The sequence below is a fragment of the Acomys russatus genome, chromosome 14 (assembly GCF_903995435.1).
Source record: "Acomys russatus chromosome 14, mAcoRus1.1, whole genome shotgun sequence".
Taxonomy (NCBI): Eukaryota; Metazoa; Chordata; class Mammalia; order Rodentia; family Muridae; genus Acomys; species Acomys russatus.
In genome coordinates this window covers 19,298,571-19,318,558 of record NC_067150.1, presented here as the reverse complement: position 1 = coordinate 19,318,558, position 19,988 = coordinate 19,298,571, and the positions used below count along the sequence as shown (strand labels likewise).

The window sequence follows — 19,988 nt, the reverse complement described above, 5'->3', positions numbered from 1 at the left end:
CACATTTTACAATAAGAAAAAGGCTAACAGGATACTGTGACTATGCCAACAAACTGGATAACACACTGGATAAGGCTCTGAAACTTATATGCCCTCTAAAACTAAGCCATGAAGAACAAACTGTGTTAATGAAGTCACATCTTGGAAGAAAACTGAAACTAATCAAACTTTCCATAAAAGAAAAGCCTTGGGCCGAATGGCCTTACTAGAGAGCTCTACCCGACACTTAAGGAAAGCCAACTCTCTTCAAACTCTTCCCAGAGATTAGAGGAAGGAACACTCATTCTATAAGGCTAGCACCATCTTCATACAAAGGCCAAACACACATAAGAAGGGAAAATTAAGGTAGGCACGGTAGTTCAGACCTGCAACCCCAGCACCCCAGAGACAGTAGGAGGATGCAGAGTTTTCGGCGAGCCAAAATGTAGACTATATGAGCTACTATTACAAACAAGCAAACAATAAAAAGGTGTGTGGAGGATGGGATTAAAGATCAACATCCCTGGAGATAAAGGATACAGAACGTCTAAACAAACAATTAGCAAAATGAATCATACAACAGCACATAAAAGAATTATATGCCATGGCTGAGGTGAAATTATGCCTTGATTGCAAGGATTCTTCCTCATCATCAAGCAGCAATACCATTAAGAATAAGAAATGTGGCGCATGCCTTTAATCCCAGCACTGTGGAGGCAGAGGCAGGCAGACTGATGTGAGTTCAAGGCCAACCTGGTCTACAAGCAAGTGCAGGACAGTAAAGGCTACACAGAGAAACCCTGTCTTGAAAATCCAAAACAAAAGAATAAGAAACATGTACAAGAGGGTTACCAAACAGACTCAACAACAAAATAACAAGCAATTAAAATTGGACAAAGGACATAACATTCTCAAAGAAAAAACGTACAATCCACACAGACACTTGTACTCCCAGCAATTAGGAAGCACAGGCAGGGTAAATTTAAGTTCAAGGCCAGCCTGAACTACACAGAGTTCTAGGCCATGCTGTGTTACAGAGTGGAGGCCTGTCTTAAAACAACAGACTAACATATGGTTAATCTTAGTTTTCAATTTCCCCAGACTTGGATTCGATGAAGAGATGAGGCACTGACTCACACACATACAAATGATCTTTCCATCAGGCTATTTAAAGTTGGAAGACACACTCTAAGTGTGGTTAGCACTTTCTGTGGAAGGAAGATAAAAGGGCAAGAGAAAATGCTTTGTTTTACACCTCATTGCCTTCAGAGGTCATTGGTGAGTTCATTTACCCTACTGGCCAGTTCACCTATCCTCCTGCCACTACAGCTGTTAATACTTCTACTTTTCTTCACTAATAACAGAACCCAGCTTCTTGGGAGCCTCCAACAAAGCCTGAAAAGCAGTGGCTCTCCAGTAATCCTGCAGTCCTTATGTAACATATATGTCTATGTAATAATAAATATACATATAATATTATATAATACATCTGTATTACATAAGGAATGCATCTGATAAACAGATATGGCATATTTTTTCAGGACCTTTGTGTATGCGGGGCACAGATGAGATTTACTACTAAACATGATTTAGTGAGGTACAGAACTTGGCACAGTAGAAGCCTTCACACGCAAACACTTGTTCAGAAGGCTGTGAATAGAGATTTATTTGACCCCACAGCCATCAAGAATGAGACACTTCTCACTAAACACAAACCTACACTGCATCATTACATGACAAACCTAACACCAGTTTTTGGTGGTGGTAGTGTTTTGCTTCTGCTTTGTTTTTTTGAAACAGTGTCTTACTCTGTAGCCTGGGCTGGCATCAAACTCAGAAAGCTGCCTGCCTCTCTCTTCCAACTGCATCACAACACCTAGCCTGATACTGGTTTTTAATTAATTTTTAAGCAAAGATTTGCAAACAAGAATTCTCTAGATATACTTACTGGCTTCACTGTACACAATTTAGTATTAACATATACTCATTATTCTTAAAAAGCCTATGTGTGGATGTTAGTAACACACAGAAACAGACTGAATTTGCAACCATGAACAAGTAATCTAACACCTCAATTTTATCTTTGAAACAAATTACTATGGCTATTATAGGACTGTGACTTAACATACATAATACACATGTGCCTGACACACAAATTATTAAAAAGTGGTATGACTGTTAACTTCGATTGTCAATTTGATTGGAGCACCATCCAAGGACCATGAACAGACTGACCCTAGGTCCTCTACATAGATGTGGCTGATGGGCAGCTCAGGCTTCATGGGGGTCCACTAGTAAGAGGACCAGGGGCTGTCTCTCTCACATGGACTCTGTTGCCTGCTTTTCAATCACTTCCCCCTTATGGTACTGCCTCACCAGGCCACAGGGGAAGAAGATATGCTCAGTCCTGACTTGACTGAACTGGAATGGGAGGGTAGGGAGGGGGGTCCGCTTTTCTGAGGAATAGGGGGGAGGAAGAGAGGGAGGAAGGATGGGACCAGAAAGAGGGGAGGGAGGGGGCTATGATCAGGATATAAAGTGAATAAATTAGTTTAAAAATAAGAAAAGGGGGGCCCTCTGGGCAAGTATGCAAGAGCATTCCTGAAAGAAATAAGTGAGGTAGAAGACCTCCCCATCAGGGTGATCAGTACTTCTTCAGAGTAGCCCAGATAGAAAGACGTCTGGAGGAGATGCTTTTGCTTTTGCCTGTGCTCCTTAGTTACCTGTGGCTTTAAGTGCTTCTCCCCTGCCCCATGAGGCAGCTGTCATCCCTCACTGACACTGGAACACAGCAGCAGGCCTGCAGCACCATATTGGGACTGCTGAAGCATCCAGCTCTTTAGATCCATCAACTACCAGGTTCTCCGCCTCCAGTATGCCAGTATGCATATGGCTGTTGCTGAACAACCCAGCTGCACTTACATAACCAAATCTAGTAAATCCTCTTGTGATATGTATCACTGCAGTGCTCTGTTCCTCTAGAGTTCTCTGACTAATACAACTGGCTGCTCTTTTCCCAGCTAGACTACACTTTCAATCCCAACCTCAATTCTATTCTCAAAATTATGTGTATCTTTAAACCTCTAAATTTGGTATGATTCTTATTATATACTCCTTAGTATACTTCTACTTAATGTCTAGAAACACCGTATCTTTTTATGTTCATTTTATCTTATCATACATATGATAAGATACTTTGAAAGAAAAAATATGAACTGCATGCCATGCCTCTTTGACATGAAAGTATATTCATATGAAGGACTCAGTAAGTATTTCTGAAAAGGATATTCAATCAAGTTTCCCCCCCAACAAAGTAAAATATTTTGTAAAGAAATCACTAAAGTCCTCGTTTTTTGTCAAACCAAGAAGTGTTTGGTAGTCAAATGGTTCTGGATTTAGATCTCAAAAAATGAGGACCTAACTCATAAGAAACATCTTGTAATTTTTAAGAGGAGACAATCAAAGTTTCAGCTCTCTATGACTTAGAACAAATATAATTCTGTTTCTATGACTTTAAAAACAAAAATGCTGCTAGCCTCAACCTAAGGCCTGAAAATTAGGATCAATATGTGCAGATAATTTATTTAGAGATAGCCAGGCACAACAGCTATATAAATGAAAAAGCTTTAGTCCTTACACACATATCTCTACAAATATAACTGAAACAACATTCAAGGAGCAGTGGAAAACAAGATATTAAACCTGTTTTTCTTTTTCTGGGTTTGTTTGGGGTTTTTTGTTTTTGTTCTTTGAGACAGGGTTTCTCTATATAGCCTTGACTGTCCTGGACTCACTTTGTAGACCATGCTGGCCTTGAACTTACAGAGATCCACCTACTTCTGCCTCCCAAGTGCTGGTATTAAAAGCATGCGCCATCACAAACCTGTTTTTTTGTTTTGTTTTGTTTTTTAAATCCACAGTTAAGATCTTATGATAAAGAGGGACAGAAAATCCATATTCCAGATGAGCATAATTCTAACCCAAAGACTGAGCAGGCACAAGAAGAAGGACCAATTCAAGAGCAGACTTTGCCATTATCCTTTCAGGCTTTGTCAATTTGGCACAAGCTAGGATCAGAGGAGAGGAGAGAATTTCAACTGAGAAAATGTCTCCATCAGGCTGTCCCACAGACAAGTCTGTAGAGCAGCTTCTTCATTAATGACTGATGTAGAAGGACACAGCCCACTATGGGTGGTACCAACCCTGGCAGATGACAGATGGTCCTCAACTATATAAAAAATAACCTTAACAAACCATGGGGAGCAAGCCGGTAAGCAGAATTCCTTTATGGTCTCTACTTCATTTCCTGCCCTGACTTCCTTTCATGAGTACTATAAGCTGTACGGTGAAATAAACCCTTTATTCCAAGTTATTCATTTATTTGGTTGGTTGGTTTTCTTTTGTTTTTCTTGGTTGGGAGGGGGTTGACTATGGTGTTTACCATAAACAATAGAAAGCAAACTAGAACAGCTACAGAGTAAGTTCATGGCTAGCCTCAGATACTAGAGACCCTGTGGCCAGAAAACCAAACAATTGCATTTTATTAAAAGATTCATCAGTAAAACTCATAAATAAGATGCATTGAGACTGAATATTTCTTCTAACAAAAGGTAATAATCAGCATCAGATCACTCCACAGCCCCTCTCTCCCACTTCACACCCCCCCCCCAAAACCTGCGGAAATAAAACAAATTTTATGTCAACCGTATTGTACTAGTGGTTAGCTGGGGAGGAGGGGAGGGCGTGTGATCTGAGGCACTTTCTTAATTAATGACTGATGTGGGAGGCAGTTCTGGGTTGGGTTGTCCTGTTCCTGCCTCCCCCATTCCCTTACCGCCCCCAACTCCTTTAGAAAGGCAAGGTAAATATATTACTTACTTCTCTGTTGCTGTGATAAAATATCATGACCAAGGCAATTTAAGGAGGAGTTTACTTGGGCTTACAGTTCCAGAAGATTAGTCTCATGGCAGCAGGGAAATCACAGCAGCAAGCATGGCTGAAGGGGCAAGCTGAGAGCCTACATTCTGAACCACAAACATGAAACAGAGAACCAACTGGGAGTAGAGCGAGACCTTAAACTCTCAAAGCCTGCTGCCAGTGACACACTTTCTCCAGTAAAGGCACACCCTCAGGCTGGAGAGATGGCTCAGAAGCACTGACTGCTCCTCCAGAGGTCCTGAGTTCAATTCACAGTAACCACATGGTGGCTAACAACCATCTGTAATGTGATCTGATGCCCTCTTTTGCCCTGCAGGTGTATGTGCAGACAGAGCACTGTATACATACTAATAAATAAATAAATCTTTAAAAAAAAAAAAAAAAAAAAGAAAGGCACACCCTCTAGCTTCCCCCAAACAGCACCACATAGTAGAGACCAAATGACTGAGACTATGGGGGAGATCTCACTCAAAGGGCCAGACATTATTCTATGAAACACACGTTCAAAAGCTATTCTTTAACTAAATTCTAATATGAAAACTTTTAATTAAGAGTTCTTTTAGTGTGTTAGGGTTTTATTGCTGTGAAGAGATACCATGTCTGTAGCAACTCTTAAAATGGAAAGCATTAAATTAGGGCTGGCGTAGTTTCAGAGGTCCAGCCCATCCATTACCATCATGGCAGGAAGCATCAGGCAGCATCAGGCGGATACTAGAGAAGAAGCTGGGAGCTCTACACCTTATTCCAAAGGCAGCAGAAAAGGACTGTGTTCCACACTAGCCAGAGCTCGAGCATGGAAGACCTCAACACCCACGACCACAGTGACACACTTCCTCCAGCACGGCCACACCTACACCAATAAAGCCACACCTCCTAATAGTGCCTCTCCCTATAGACCAAGCATTCAAACACAAGAGTCTATGGGGGCTGTACCTATTCAAATCACCACACGTAGTGGTCCACACTGTCTATAGCTTATCACTTAAAATTACTGACATCTCTTTACAGATGCAGTGTTTCTTCATACTTAAAGACCAGGCTGTCAGCCTTCAGAAGAAAAAGTAGACTGGACTGCCCACATGCCTAGGCTCCCCTCTGCTCAAAAGCTGCATCTACACTACTTCAACCAAACCAAAATCAATCACATTAACCAACTGTTTTAGTTACTATTCTGTTGCTATATTAAAACCATACAACCAAGGCAGATTTCAGAAGAGTTTATTTGGGCTTATAGTTCCAGAGGGTAAGAATCCATCATGGTATGGAGGCCGGGCAGCTAAAGCAGGAAACTGAGAGCGCACATCCTTAACTTACAGAGCAAACCAGGAGTAACATGAAGCTGTAAACTCTCAAAGCTGGCCCCAGTGAATTCTTCCTCCATTAAGACCGCACCTTCAAACCTCCCCAAATAGTGCCATACCACCAACTGAGAACCAAACGTTTGGATATGAGGGACATTTTCACTCAAACCACTACACCAACAATTATTGAATATAAAAACTGTAATATTTTAACCACATGAACTTTTACAATGAATGCAACTTCCAAAAGGCCAAAAAAAAAAGAAAAAAAAAAAAAAAAGAAAGAAAAAAAATTAAAGGAAAAAAATGTAATTGAGAGAAAACAGCTGGGAGTAGCACACATTTTTAACCCCAGTACGCAGGAAGCAGAGGCAAGCAGATCTCTGTGAGTTCAAGGCCAGTCTGTTCTACAAAGGGAGTTCAGGACAGCTAAGGATACAGAGACACCCAGTCTTGAAAATCAAGAGAGAGAAAGACACAGAGAGAGAATATTAGAATATACTGTTCCCCTCAATAAGAAATATTTCAGTTAATTCTAATAACTTAATATCAAAATAAACAATGTGTAGTAAAAACATAACTAGCAAAACAATATACACTATTCTCAAGAATAGTTCATCTATTATCCTGCTTTCACCTTTGTAAAACAAATGATAGGAAAATATAACACAGTTCCTTTACAATCGTGATTTTAGGATTTTAAATCAACCTGTAGCCAATGAAAATATCCACTTATGAATAAAAATGGCATTGAAGATTACTAATCTTACACAGAGTAAAAATACAGACTGTTTCTTTATATATAATAATGACATTAACCAGCCTATACTCAAAATAACCCTTAACAGTATTTTCAAATGGATTATAGAGCAGAGTATTCATAGACTGAATTAGAAAGCAAGGACATCCACACACAAAAATGCAATTCTCATGGTAATCATTTGATTTATTACCTTTTAATAATGCATTCTTCTAGCCAAAATTCAGAGCAAACACTTGTTGAACTCGAGTGCCCATGTGACCCAGAGAATAAGCATGTTGTCCTCCAACAGTAACTAGCCACTTGGTAGCTCTTCCTTTCTTAGCAGGGTCACTGGAGAAAATCATGCTGTTATCCTACTCTACCACTACTGCTCATCTTTTCTCAATTTTCAGTTTCTACCAAAGGAGTTGGGGTAAGGAAAGGAGAAAACGGAGATACAAATCATATACAGCTAAGCAAAAAATTTAAATGTACCCCCATACGATAAAATACAGCATATATTCACTGAAGTTATTTAAGATATTATTTCTTAAATTTATCCAAAGCTGATCTAAAAGACCAAAACTCCACATAGTATGAAATCATCTTACCTACTACCATAAGTGTGAATTCAAACCCTCTTTTCACTGACTTTCTGTACACCTGATTCGGGAGGTTGGCAAAGCCCACATAGCCCTCAAGGTTCTTCTGTTGCTGAGGAAGGTAAGAAGAACAGTACGTTACTATCAATGACATTCTGCAACACTACACAGCTCTTCCTTCACCTATTTTTTAAAACTATGCAAACTATTATTCATAGCAAATGAGCTTATATTATCACCAATAAAAACATTAATTGCAGAAGGTACAGAATAAATTAAACATGAATTGAAAATAAAATAATTAATTATTAAGATCCACAAATGAAGAAGTAATGAAGCCTGTTTCCGAGCAGATGTCACTCGACAGTAAGTTAGTAACAAGAACTAACCAATGAAATAAAGCAACCAAAGAACAAAGAAGTCTCAACTATGAAGAAATGCAAATCCCCTTAAGTGTGTACTAAGGATCTTTGCTCACACTGACTGATTCCCACACTTATGGATTTCTTTAGATCGATCTTATGACTCATGGAATAAAATAAAATTTGTGCTTAAAGCAACTTCTTTCCATGAACTTGAAGGTTTTCATAATTGAAGTCAATAGCACATATCTTTCAAGCTGTAAACTCAGGTCCATCTGTGTCACTTCAAGGTTACCCATGGTCTTGCTACCTCCATCTTCATGGAATGAAATGTATCCAGGGTGGTCAAGTAAACTAAAATTCTATCAGCTATATGGACTTTTGGTTCCTTGATGACCTGAACAATCATTTCATGAGTAAGTTTTAAAAATTGAATCCTAAATTGGTAAAGAATGATTCTTAATTGATCCACCAGTGAAAAAATACTGTTCATAATTACACTATCTGAGTGAATAGATACTTACTGGTTAATTTTACTTTAGAAATAGTCTTATTCATATTTAAATATAGTGGCAAAATACTCTCAAGGGGCACACACATCTTTTAAGTTTCTGTCACAATTAAATTTTAATGGTAGAACAACATGTGAAATCAAAATATTACTCCAACACAGCTGGATTTAAACAGAATCCACACTCTTCACCAGTATCACCTTTATAGCTAAACCACGACTTTCATCCTGTCCATTAGAATAAACTAACTTTTAAGCCAAATGTTGGTAAGCCAAGCTAGCCCATTAAATTAAAAGCTAATTTTGAACATAATTAGGAAGCTCTTCAGAATATAGGATCTTAAAGCCAAGTATCTGGAAGTCTATTTTATAAGAAGATAAAACTATGTCTTAAATTTAAATTTCCTTAAAGGTCTTATTTCATGTCATTGCAAGTTAAATTTAACTTAACTTAGATTTAATTTAAACAATGTTATGTATAGATTGCATAGTATACTCACAGCTACTTTGTAATGCAAACATTTCCATCATTCCAGTGTTCCAGATTTCAACAGAACAAATTCACAGAAGACAGCAAGTGATGAATTCCACAAATTGTAGTGGCACATTCAGTCAAAACAGGAGTGGCAGATCCATTGGAACACAGCAAAATACAGAAAAATGCAAGTTACTTACATGTAACTCAACAAATTAAAAGAAAATTAATAAAATGAATTAAAGCAAAGACAGATTCTTTCCCATGCATGTCAAATATTCTTGTATTTTCAGTAGCTTTTATATTTCCCTTGAAAATATAAAAAGAATTCCTATCTTTTAATAAAGGCCAGTTACTATACTGTGCACCTGAAGTCTTACAGGAAATGTTTGGGAAAATATAGACATGAAGTTTCAGGAAGGTGTACTATGAATTTCATACAACTTTTATGTTGTCAGTCAATAGCCCAGTTTAAACAAACACAAACATTTTAGTTAAAATCTTTTCAAATTTTGTGAATTCAGAGTTAGAAGACATGTAGAGTGTAGCTAAAGATGATATGCCATAACACATAGGGGGAAATCAGATAAACTGTGAACTGAAAATCAACTTATGGAGTACAGAGAAGAAAACCTAACACTAAGATAAACTCCCTGTAAAAGGCTCAAGTTTACACTCGCACAACCTACTTCAAACAATTTGAGGCAGTTAAGGTATTCTTGTAGTTTCTACTTAAAGTAATTTAGTAAGTGAAAGCAACATTTCAAAATCTGTCACATGCACATGCATGCACGCGCCCGCACACACACACACATACACACACGGAGATAAAAAATCTTCAGCAACCCTCCAACATACCAGACAGAAGGCATAAAACACATCAGCGTATGTATCTGTGTCTTATTGTCTTTTCCTCAGTAGTCTTTGGTTCATAATCAATACTGTCTTAGGGTTGAAATAATAAAAGGCAGGAAGCATTCCAGACAACAGGAAGGACCCTAAACTAGGAATAAATCTGCAACTTTCAGGAAGAAAAAAGAAGATATGTGATCTATGACAAAGGAAAGACACAAAAGGATAGGAAATGAGGTCGGGGAGGCAGGCAGGAACCAGATCACGTGGGACTCAGCCAAAGCAAAAAGTTGGACTATTATCTTAGATATGAGGGGAAACCACTGGAGGGTTTTACACAGGCAAGCGACCTGATTAGCATTTTAAAGCTAGCTCTCACTGCTAAGTGAAGTAAGAAGTTAGAAGACTACTGTAATAATCTAAGAAATAGTAGACTACAGTAAGCTACTTCTAGGAAGCACTGAGAGATTTTAAGGATTTGAATTTTTTTTTTTTTTTTCCCGAGACAGGGTCTCTCTGTAGCCTTAGCTGTCCTGGAGTCACTTTGTAGACCAGGCTGGCCTCAAACTCAACAGCGATCTGCCTGCCTCTGCCTCCTGAGTGCTGGGATTAAAGGTGTGTGCCACCACACCCGGCTCCTTGAAATATGTTTTTAAAGGTAGAGTTAGCAGAATATTGCTAATAAATTGGACAACATTAGTGAAAGGATAGAAACCAAGGATAACTATTGGCTCTGACTTGAGCAACTTGATGGCTGGTAATAATTATAAAAACACTGTGGAGCTGGAGAGATGGCTCAGAGGTTAAGAGCAGTGCCTGCTCTTCCAAAGGTCCTGAGCTCAATCCCCAGCAACCACAAGGTGGCTTACAACCATCTATGAGATCTGGTGCCCTCTTCTGGTGTGCATGTGTACATGCAAGCAGAACAAACACTGTAACAGAGGAGGAAAACTGGGTAGGGAAAGCCAAAATCAACAAAATAGCTTTAAGCATGTTAAGTTTGAGATGTCTACTTTATTCAAGAAGAGGTATCCAGTAGACAACTTTAAGCATATGATTAAAAAATTCTAAGGTTAGCTGGTGCTGAAAATAAGTAAGTTATCTGCATATCAACACTATTGGAAGGGGACTGTATTCCCAAAGGGGGGGTGGGGGGAGGAGAGAAAAGAAAGAGGATCCAGGGCAAAGCCCTGAAGCACTGTAACACACTAGGCTGACAATTAAGGCTAAGAAAGTTCCTCCAGAAAGATGAGAGGAAAACCAAGATGACTGCAAGGATGGACTAGCCATCCAACTGTGTTGTACTCAGCAAAGGAAAATTCAACTGTAAAATTTGGAAGCTTGCTGATTATCAGTCTCAGTAACTCAGGGACGAAGTGATAAGGCTGATTTAAAGTACACCATTCTATACACATAATTACTTTAAATTAGTTTTAAGTTTAAATCATTTAAAACATTTAACTTATCAATTTCCATGTGACTGGTTTCTGGGTGATAAGATTATTTTCTACAATCCTAACAAAATATGAATACACAACTGATAACTGCCAAAGAAGTGGATGATCACACTTTCAAAACAAATTCTTTCTGGAGAAATTTTGTGCAAAGACAAGGTAGTTTGGCTAGCTGCCAAACAAATTTTCCCAGAATTTACATGCAAATATCCCAGAAAGTTTAAACCTAAAGTCTGGAACTAATCTAGCACCAAGTACAGTTTAAAGGATATACTAACAACATAACACTGTTTATTAATCAAAGGAGATATGCTTTTATTTCATAAGAATCTTTCCCTGCCCTAAATTTTAAAAACAACCTACAGTTTTAACTCTGAAAGTCTTAACATGCACAATTCATTTCCTGAACAAATGAAAGTCACAGTGCCAGAAGGAAGTATAATCTCTGGGTAAGGAAATTTTATTTATATGTATGTTTTGAGCGATGTAGTTATGACAGTTACAATCATCAATATAAATAAATGTATGGTTTCACCTAGGCTCCCACCAAGTACTCTGGGCCATGAAGGTACTCACTGATCTCAAGCTAGTTATATAAGAAGCAACACTGATCCCTTGTGACAGCTTGGATTTACAGAATATTTTAATTAATAGATACAATTTCTTCACCAAATTTCTTATTAAGGGAAAGCAAACTACTCTGTTGATTGATGGAAATAAAAAGCACTATAGGTCTGTGTTGAATTTATTGAACTGTTTCTAGAAATCAAAAAGTCTTGAAGAACAGGCTATTTCAAATAAATTCTAACAGATTATTGAAAATTCTGAAGAGCTGTATTCTTGCCATACATATACATTCTATTTCTCCCTTTGTCACTGTAATAAGAAAAAAATACCAGGTTACAAAGATATAAAGGTTACATCAATAACTTTAAATATCACAGATAAATATTTGGTGTTTCCTATATGATTTTAAATTCAATCTTTGGATTTTAGCATATATGTATACCATATATCGTTTTACACAATGACAAAAATAATTAAGTTCACCTCCAAAAGTTTTAATTAATTCTAACTATGGTGGGAGAAAAACTTGGCAAATGTGCCCAGCTGCATTCCCAGCCCAAGGGATGTGGAGCAGCAGAATCAGTTGAGCACTTGATCAAGGCCAGCCCAGTGAACATAGTGAAACCTCCATTACAAAAATAATTAACTCATTAACTACGAAAAACAAGCCCAGATTATAAATGATATAAAAGGAGAAGACAGAAATTTGCTTGTCTACTACTTAATGTCCCTAGCATTACATAATACACATTAACCATAACTCTGAGGCATTTGCTTAATCACATCTCTAAGGATATATAGCCAAAGAGAAAACGTTGAAGAACTTCATCCACCATTAAAATGGTGTAAATATTTTTATATAAATCATTTAAAAATACCTACATACTAAACTTAATATAACATGAGCACTAAAATATTACAAGACTATGAAGCATGTCTCTTACCCCTATTTAAAAGGTTCTGTGCTATTCTGCATATCTCTAGCTAGCTTTTAATACAATGAGCAATTTTAATGTTGGAAATTAATTTTGTATATGTGAGTATAAACATGTGGGTGCCATGGCTCATGCCAGACAACTTTGGGGACTCAGTTCTTGATTTCCACAATGTTGAAGCCGGTTCTTCTCATATCTACTGCTGCGCCACATGGTTTAAGCTAATGATAGGGCTACATATATAACTGATGAGCTGATATACCAATGTTAATTTTTATTCTCATTCATGTGTATCTATGTGTGTCTGTGTGTGTACATGTCACATGGACATGAGTGCCCACAGAAGGCAGAAGAGGGTATCCCCTAGAGTTGAAGTTACAGGTAGAGTTGTGGACTGCCCAGTGTGAGTGCTAGGAATTAAACAGTCCTCTGAAAAAAACAACAAAGTGCTCTAAACCATTAAGCACTCTTCCAGCCCCAACTTGCATTACATTCCTACTGGATGGTCTACTGGACTATACTAAAGTACTAAGCTGATAGACTGCTATATTCAACCTGTGGAAGGGGTGTTAAAGTCTTTGATTTCTGATTCCAGGTTTTAGCAACTAAATGAATAGCTGTAAAAATTAGTAAGGGTACATATCGTCTGAATTGAATGCTCCAACTGGACTTTAGAGAAGACGGATGTCTAGCAGGCAGTAGACTATATAAAGCCAGAAATTATAAAGATGGGCAGATAGTAACATTTTAAGTCACTGTTTGAAAGGTATGGGTATAAATGCAGTATTGTAGTGGGAAACTAGCCAAGAACCAATACCAGAATCCTACTATCACCATCTAAACAAAGGTAGAGGAAGGCACAGAGTCAAGAGAGGGCTTTAGACATTAAAAAAAAAAAAAAAAAAAAAAAAGCAGGTATTTGTACTTACTTAAATGCTATAGAAAAAGATAAAGAAAATAAGTAACTGAAAGCAGAAGGTTAAGTAAGGACACTGATGTTTATACAGTGAAAGGAGGGATTTCCCCTAATATCTGGAATAAAACCACCTTCTACTCTTAAACAAGGGGAGAGACTACAAGATTTTTAAGAGACAAATAAGTAAAAACAGCAACAAGAACTGGAAGAGTAAATGAGTCAGGTCTGGTGGCAAAACTACTCAGGAGGCTAAGGCAGGAATACAGGTACAAGGACTGCCAAGAGCAGAGTGACTTCAAGGACAGCTTGAGCAACAGCAACAGCTTTGAGACCTTTGTCTTAAAATAAAAAGCTAACAAGACTTTAATAAATTGTAAGCTGGTATTAGAGGGCTTAGTTATGCCTTGGTTCAATCCAGAATAATACCAAAGCAAAAAATTAAGGATCAAAGAGAGGACAGGACAGTAAAGCACTGTTTGTCTAATTAAGACTGAAGACCACAAATCTTTGAATGCAAACTTTAAGCCATGTAATAGCTGCCTGTAATTTGACCTTATGGTAACAATTATGCTAACAAATTTAGGATTTATCTGAAATTGTTATTCCCTGGAAAAGACATACAAAAGGACAAGGCTCAAGAGCTGGCGAGGAGAGCTGAATTAAGGGACCAGAAATAAGGAAGGCAATGACATAACTAAAAGAATATGAAATGAGGAAACTATACAAGAAATACCTCTTTTTAAAATTTAACAACAACAAACAAAGTTCCAGGACCCATATGGCCATTAAAATGATAGCTGAGTTTGAGAATATAGCTCACTGGTAATGTGTGTGCTCGGCACACAGAATATCCTGCTTTCCACTAGGCATATGTTGTGCGATTGACTTTGTTCTCAGAAGGCAGAGGCAAGGATAACAAGCTAGGAGCCAGCACTGTCTACAGAGCAACAGGATTACATAAAAGAACTTGCCTAACAAAAAGAAAATAAAATGAGTTGCCTCTATAAATCTACTAAATGAGTACATAGAAAACCCTAACTCTCATAAATTCCTAGTAGGAATGTAAATGCTGCTGCCAGTTGAAAAAAATTGGTAATAGCTTAAAAAATTAAGTGTGTGTGTGTGCGTGCACAAATTTGTGTATTTGAGGCAGACCAAAGAAATGAAACCATAAGTCATCATCCTTACAGCATTTTTTAAAGGTTAATTAACAGCCAACCAGCTACACAGCTCTGTGGGTAAAGGTCCCTGCTGGCAAGCATGAAGACATGAGCTCAGTTCCCCCAAACCCACATGATGGAAGGAAAACCAACTCCTGTAGTTGTCCTCTGACCTCCACAAGTATGCCACCACCCACAATGAATAAATAAATGTAAAAACAAACAAAAACTATCTAAGAGAAAAATTACCCCAATTTAAACACCAACGTTGTTTTGCTAACTGGGCTTAATGGCAATTCTTTTTTCTACTATCTCCCAAGTTATTGCCAAGGAATCAGAGCATCTATATTTTTAAAAATTCACTATGAAAAATATGAAGCCATGTATTTCAAAAGCCACCATGGGTTTACTTTTTAACAGGTAAATCAGATTTTTTTTTTTTTTACAAACTCATTAGACAACAAAGGAAGAACCTTAAGATTAACCATGATGAGAACACAAGGAAAGTAGAGAAATAAAAAGTCATTATATTAATAAAGTGAGACAAATAAACAGCTGCTTAGTTATGTATCAACTACAGCAGAATTATACATCCCAAGAGTCTGGTAGTCTAATAACCTCAGTTAAGTCATATTATTTCATAATTTGATGAAAACACAGAAGGCACACATGTGGCACCTGTAAGTAACAAAACCTAAGACCTCTAAAAATTATTTTTTAAGAACCTTAAGACTCCAAAGTAGAATTTAATATGGAAGCATATAGAGCCACACCACGTGCCTTTTCCCTCATCCCAAACTGTGATCTGATAGACAAAAGTTTTAATGAAGGTCAGAACTATAACAGAAGTTCAGAAATAAGAGACGGAGGACACTTGGTGTCTTCATTAAGTTCGCCTCACGAAAGAAAAAAAAGTGAATAAGGAAAACTTTAGCAGCCCAAGAAGAAAAGCTTAAAGTATCTTAGTTGACAACATTTATCAATAAGAAAATAAGTCATTAGCATACTTATATATAAAATGTAGCCAGAAGAAAGGTTATGTACAAAATAAAGTTCACAGGGAAGTAGCAACAATGTCATAAGAGCTCTGGTTCTCCACTTCATAAATACTGTTAGAAGGGCTGGAGAGATGGCTCAGCAGTTAAGAGCACTGGCTGCTCTTCCAAAGTACCTACATACAAATCCCAGCACCCACATGGCAGTTCACAACTGTCTCTAATTCCAATTCCAGGGGATCTGAAGAAAAAGAAAGAAAAAAAATATATATATATACTGTTGAAAAAAAAAAAAAAAAAAGGAAAACAAACTACCAAAACCCCAGAAAAACCAAAGAATTGCTTCCAGAGGATTACATAATATTAAAGAAATTACTTTCTGATCTAAGAAGCAAATGAGAACCTCTGAATACCAGCATTCAGCTATATAATGGTGACAGTACAACTTTCTTAGAAGGTAGTGAGGTTCTAATAATACAGGATAAATGGATCACTCTGTCCACCAGAAAGATACGCAAGCCACTAAGTGATTCTAAATTCTCTAGTAGCCTCATTAAAAAAGAAACAAAAACAAAAAGCAAAAAAATAAAACAAGTAAATTCAGAGTAGTTTTACCTAAACCCCAGCTATACCACTCCTGGGCATATATCCAAAAGATGCACCACCATACCACGAGGACACTTGCTCAACTATGGTCACTGGAGATTTATTCATAATAGGCAGAAACTGGAAACAACGTAGATGCTCCTCAAGCAAAGAATGGATAAAGAAAATGTTGTACACTTACACAATGGAATACTACTTGGCTATTAAAAACAAGGAAATCATGAAATTTGCAGGCAAATGGATGAACTGGAAAAAAATCGTCCTAAGTATGGTAACTCAGACCCAGAAAGACGTGTAAGGTATGTACTCATTTATAAGTGAATGTTAGCCATAAAGTACAGGATAAACATGCTACAACCTACAGACCTAACTTACAAGGAAGGCCCAAGGGAAGATCTTGAATCTCTCTCAGAAAAGGAAATATACTAGTCATCTGAAGTAAATAGAGGGAGGGAACTGGGTGGGAAAGAGGGTGGGGAGGGGAGCAGGGATGGGGAGTAGGTATGGGAGTGTGGAAGAGAGCAGAAGGAATGGGAGAGAGAGCTGATATTTGGTGAGGGGACATCTCTGGGAGGAAGGAGGCCCTCCAGGAGTCTATAGGAGTGAACATAGCTGATACTCCTAACAGCAGGGGAAATGGAGCCTGAAGTCACCACTTCCTGTAGCCAGGTGATACTTACTGTGAAGGAAGGGGAGCACCAACCCACCCATAAAACCTCTGACCCAAAATTTGCTCTGCCTACAAAAAATGTAGGGATAAAGATGGAGGAAAATTTGAGGGAATGGTCAACCAATGACTGGCCCAACGTGAGAGTCATTCCAGGAGAAAAAGCCAACCCCTGACACTATTAGTGATACATTGCTATGACTGCAGACATGAGCCTAGCATAACTGTCTTCTGAGAAGCTTCATCCAGCAGATGATGGAAAAAGATGCAGAGACCCAGTCAGACAGTAAGCAGAGTTCAGGGAGTGCTGTGGAAAAGTGGGAGGAAAGATAAGAGGGATCTGGAGGGGTCAAGGACACCACAAGAAGACCTACAGAGTAAACTTACTGGGCCCATGGGAGCTCACAGAGACTGAATCACCAACTAATGAGCATGCTTGGGTTTGACCTAGGCCCTCTACACATATGTAGCAGATATGCAGCTTGGCCATCATGTGGGTCCCCTAACAAAGGGAGTAGAGTAGGGGCTACCTCTGACTCTTGCCTGCCTTTGGATTCCTTTCCCCTAGCTCGGCTGCCTTGTCTGGCCTCAGTGGGAGAGAATGCACTTAGTTTAACAGCCATATATGTTACTACCATATTGGACAGTTCAGGTCTAAGCAAAACCATCTAGTGAAGACTATAGGGTGAACTGCTTCCATGAGGAGACTAAATAATTTATCTTCCAATCCTGAGATCTCATGCAAGTATCAGAAGATTATCAAGTACATATACCAAAAATTTAAGGATTAGCGTTATTCCATTTTAGTAAGTCATTGCTATGTCTTTTCTTCATGCAATATATGAGCACTCTGTATTTTACTGTAGTATTCTAAACAGGACATTTTTCTAAGTAAATAAACTCTATATTTTTGTATGGCTTCCCTACTGCATTCCTGTGAGAAAACAAACATCTGATTTGTTTTTTGTTCTTTTTGGAGGGGGGTGCGGCAAACCTAGCATACTAATGTAGTTATTGGAAAGTGCTTTAATTTCTTGATAAAGTTATTAGCTCATTTCTTAGTAACTATAAAGGTGTCTATAAAATTATAGGCAAACTCTAAAACTAAATATTTGAAAAGCCCACTTAGTATTGAAGCAATCAAAATAATTTAATATCAAAAAACAGCAAATTCTAGTGTTGAGGTCCATGGCCTTTTTTCTTTAGTTTTGGAGGCTATCGAGTTCCTAGGAAGCTTCTGATAAAAATACACACCTAGTCCTCTGCCTAGAAATAGACAAATAAAATCCTAGCAGTAGAGCCCAAATTAGAGTATTTTTAACAATAACCCTAGAAGCCCATACTGTAATAGAAAGATATTATTTACGTTACATGACAGGTAATTATTTTATTAAAGTTAAGCTTTAGGCACAATACTTTTAACATGAATATGTTAGGAAGAAATGAAAACAGTAAACTCAATGAAGAAGCAACAGGACAGAGGTCCTTTGTTTATCTTAGCTACATTCTAATTTGTTAAACACAATCTAGCAGTAACCAACTATACTTAGAATACCAACCCTTCAATAAAAAAAGCAATGAAACCCCCCAGCTGTACTAAAATATGTCCAACACAGGTTAAAATAAAAGATTCTCTCAATTGAGCTAAAGTGGTGGTGGTGGTGCATGCCTGAAATCCCACTATTAAGTATCTGCAGGGCATAATCAGTACTTTAGGTTAGCCTCTGTTATGTAGCATGTTTATAGAGAAAATGTGAGTTACTGAGATCCTAGCCTTAAAAAAATAAATAAATAAAAATAAAAAAGATGTTATTAGGCCAAGTGTGGTGGCACACACCTTTGATCCCAGCACTTGGGAGGCAGAGGCAGGTGGATCTCTGTGAGTTCGAGGCCAGTCTGGTCTACAAAGTGAGTCCAGTACAGCCAAGGCCACACAGAGAAACCCTGTCTCAAAACACAAACAAACAAAAAAAGATGTTATCATATACAAAACAAGGGTTAATTGACATTTCCTTTAATCATGGTCAGTACTAAAGTGGACAATCATTTCATGCTATATTTACGTGTCTGTGATATTATTTCTACATGTTAACCAAATATTTAACTTTCCTAATTAGATGGCCTATACAACTTCAGCAAATCTTAAATTATTTCAAATTCTCAAGAAAGAGGCTATCCATATACAGTGAACTTCCTAGCAGTTTACCACAATGTTGTAACACAAATTAAAGTGGCATTTGTTGTATGTGGTTCTGGTCTGCAGCTAAGTGATTCTAGTTATATTTTTTATTTCTAACAAAAATGCCAAGACAAGGCTGATTAGTTTCTATATATTTTCACCATTTGTGCCAAGTTTTCATTTCTCCAGACTTAAACTAGAGAAATCAATTCACTCTTCTCATCAAGCAGTATCTTCTGAGCATCTTCAGTCAACAGCCTAATGAGAATCTTCAGTCAACAGCCTAAAGTGGCTATTTGTACATTATTTTATATATATTTATTTGTACTGTATATGTATATTAGAGAGAGAACAAGATTATACCTATTTAAATTTATTTCCCTTTCATTCAGTACCTCAACTTTATAGGATATAACTGAGAACCAAACATATAATCTAGCTCAATGCATAACAGAGAGTAGACCTTTAATTGACCTGGATTTGAGGCCTGTGTCCACACAGGTAAATTCAGATCTGGTACTATAAACATGGTCGAAACATAACTAAGGAAGTCATAGGCCCTAGGGAAGACCCTACTAATGTTGTTTTTCTAAATAGTAATGTTGTCAAATTATCTTTTAAATATTTATGTCTGTATAATATGTACTGCTTCCAAAATTGGTCAAAGAAGCTTATTACAATGGGTAGTAGTTAATACAGACACTCATTACTTTCCAAAGTCTGAAAACAAGTGAATTTATGCTCCTT

General features: G+C 37.6%; 1 protein-coding gene across 1 annotated transcript in view; it reads right to left on the bottom strand.

Moving 5' to 3' along the window:
• Nucleotides 1–19,988, bottom strand: part of Septin7 (septin 7) — a 67,090-nt gene that overhangs the window by 35,266 nt on the left and 11,836 nt on the right. Inside the window, exon 2 of the mRNA XM_051156094.1 lies at nt 7,572–7,670. Within this exon, the coding sequence (XP_051012051.1) occupies nt 7,572–7,670 (99 nt within the window). The remainder of the gene's footprint in view (nt 1–7,571; nt 7,671–19,988) is intronic.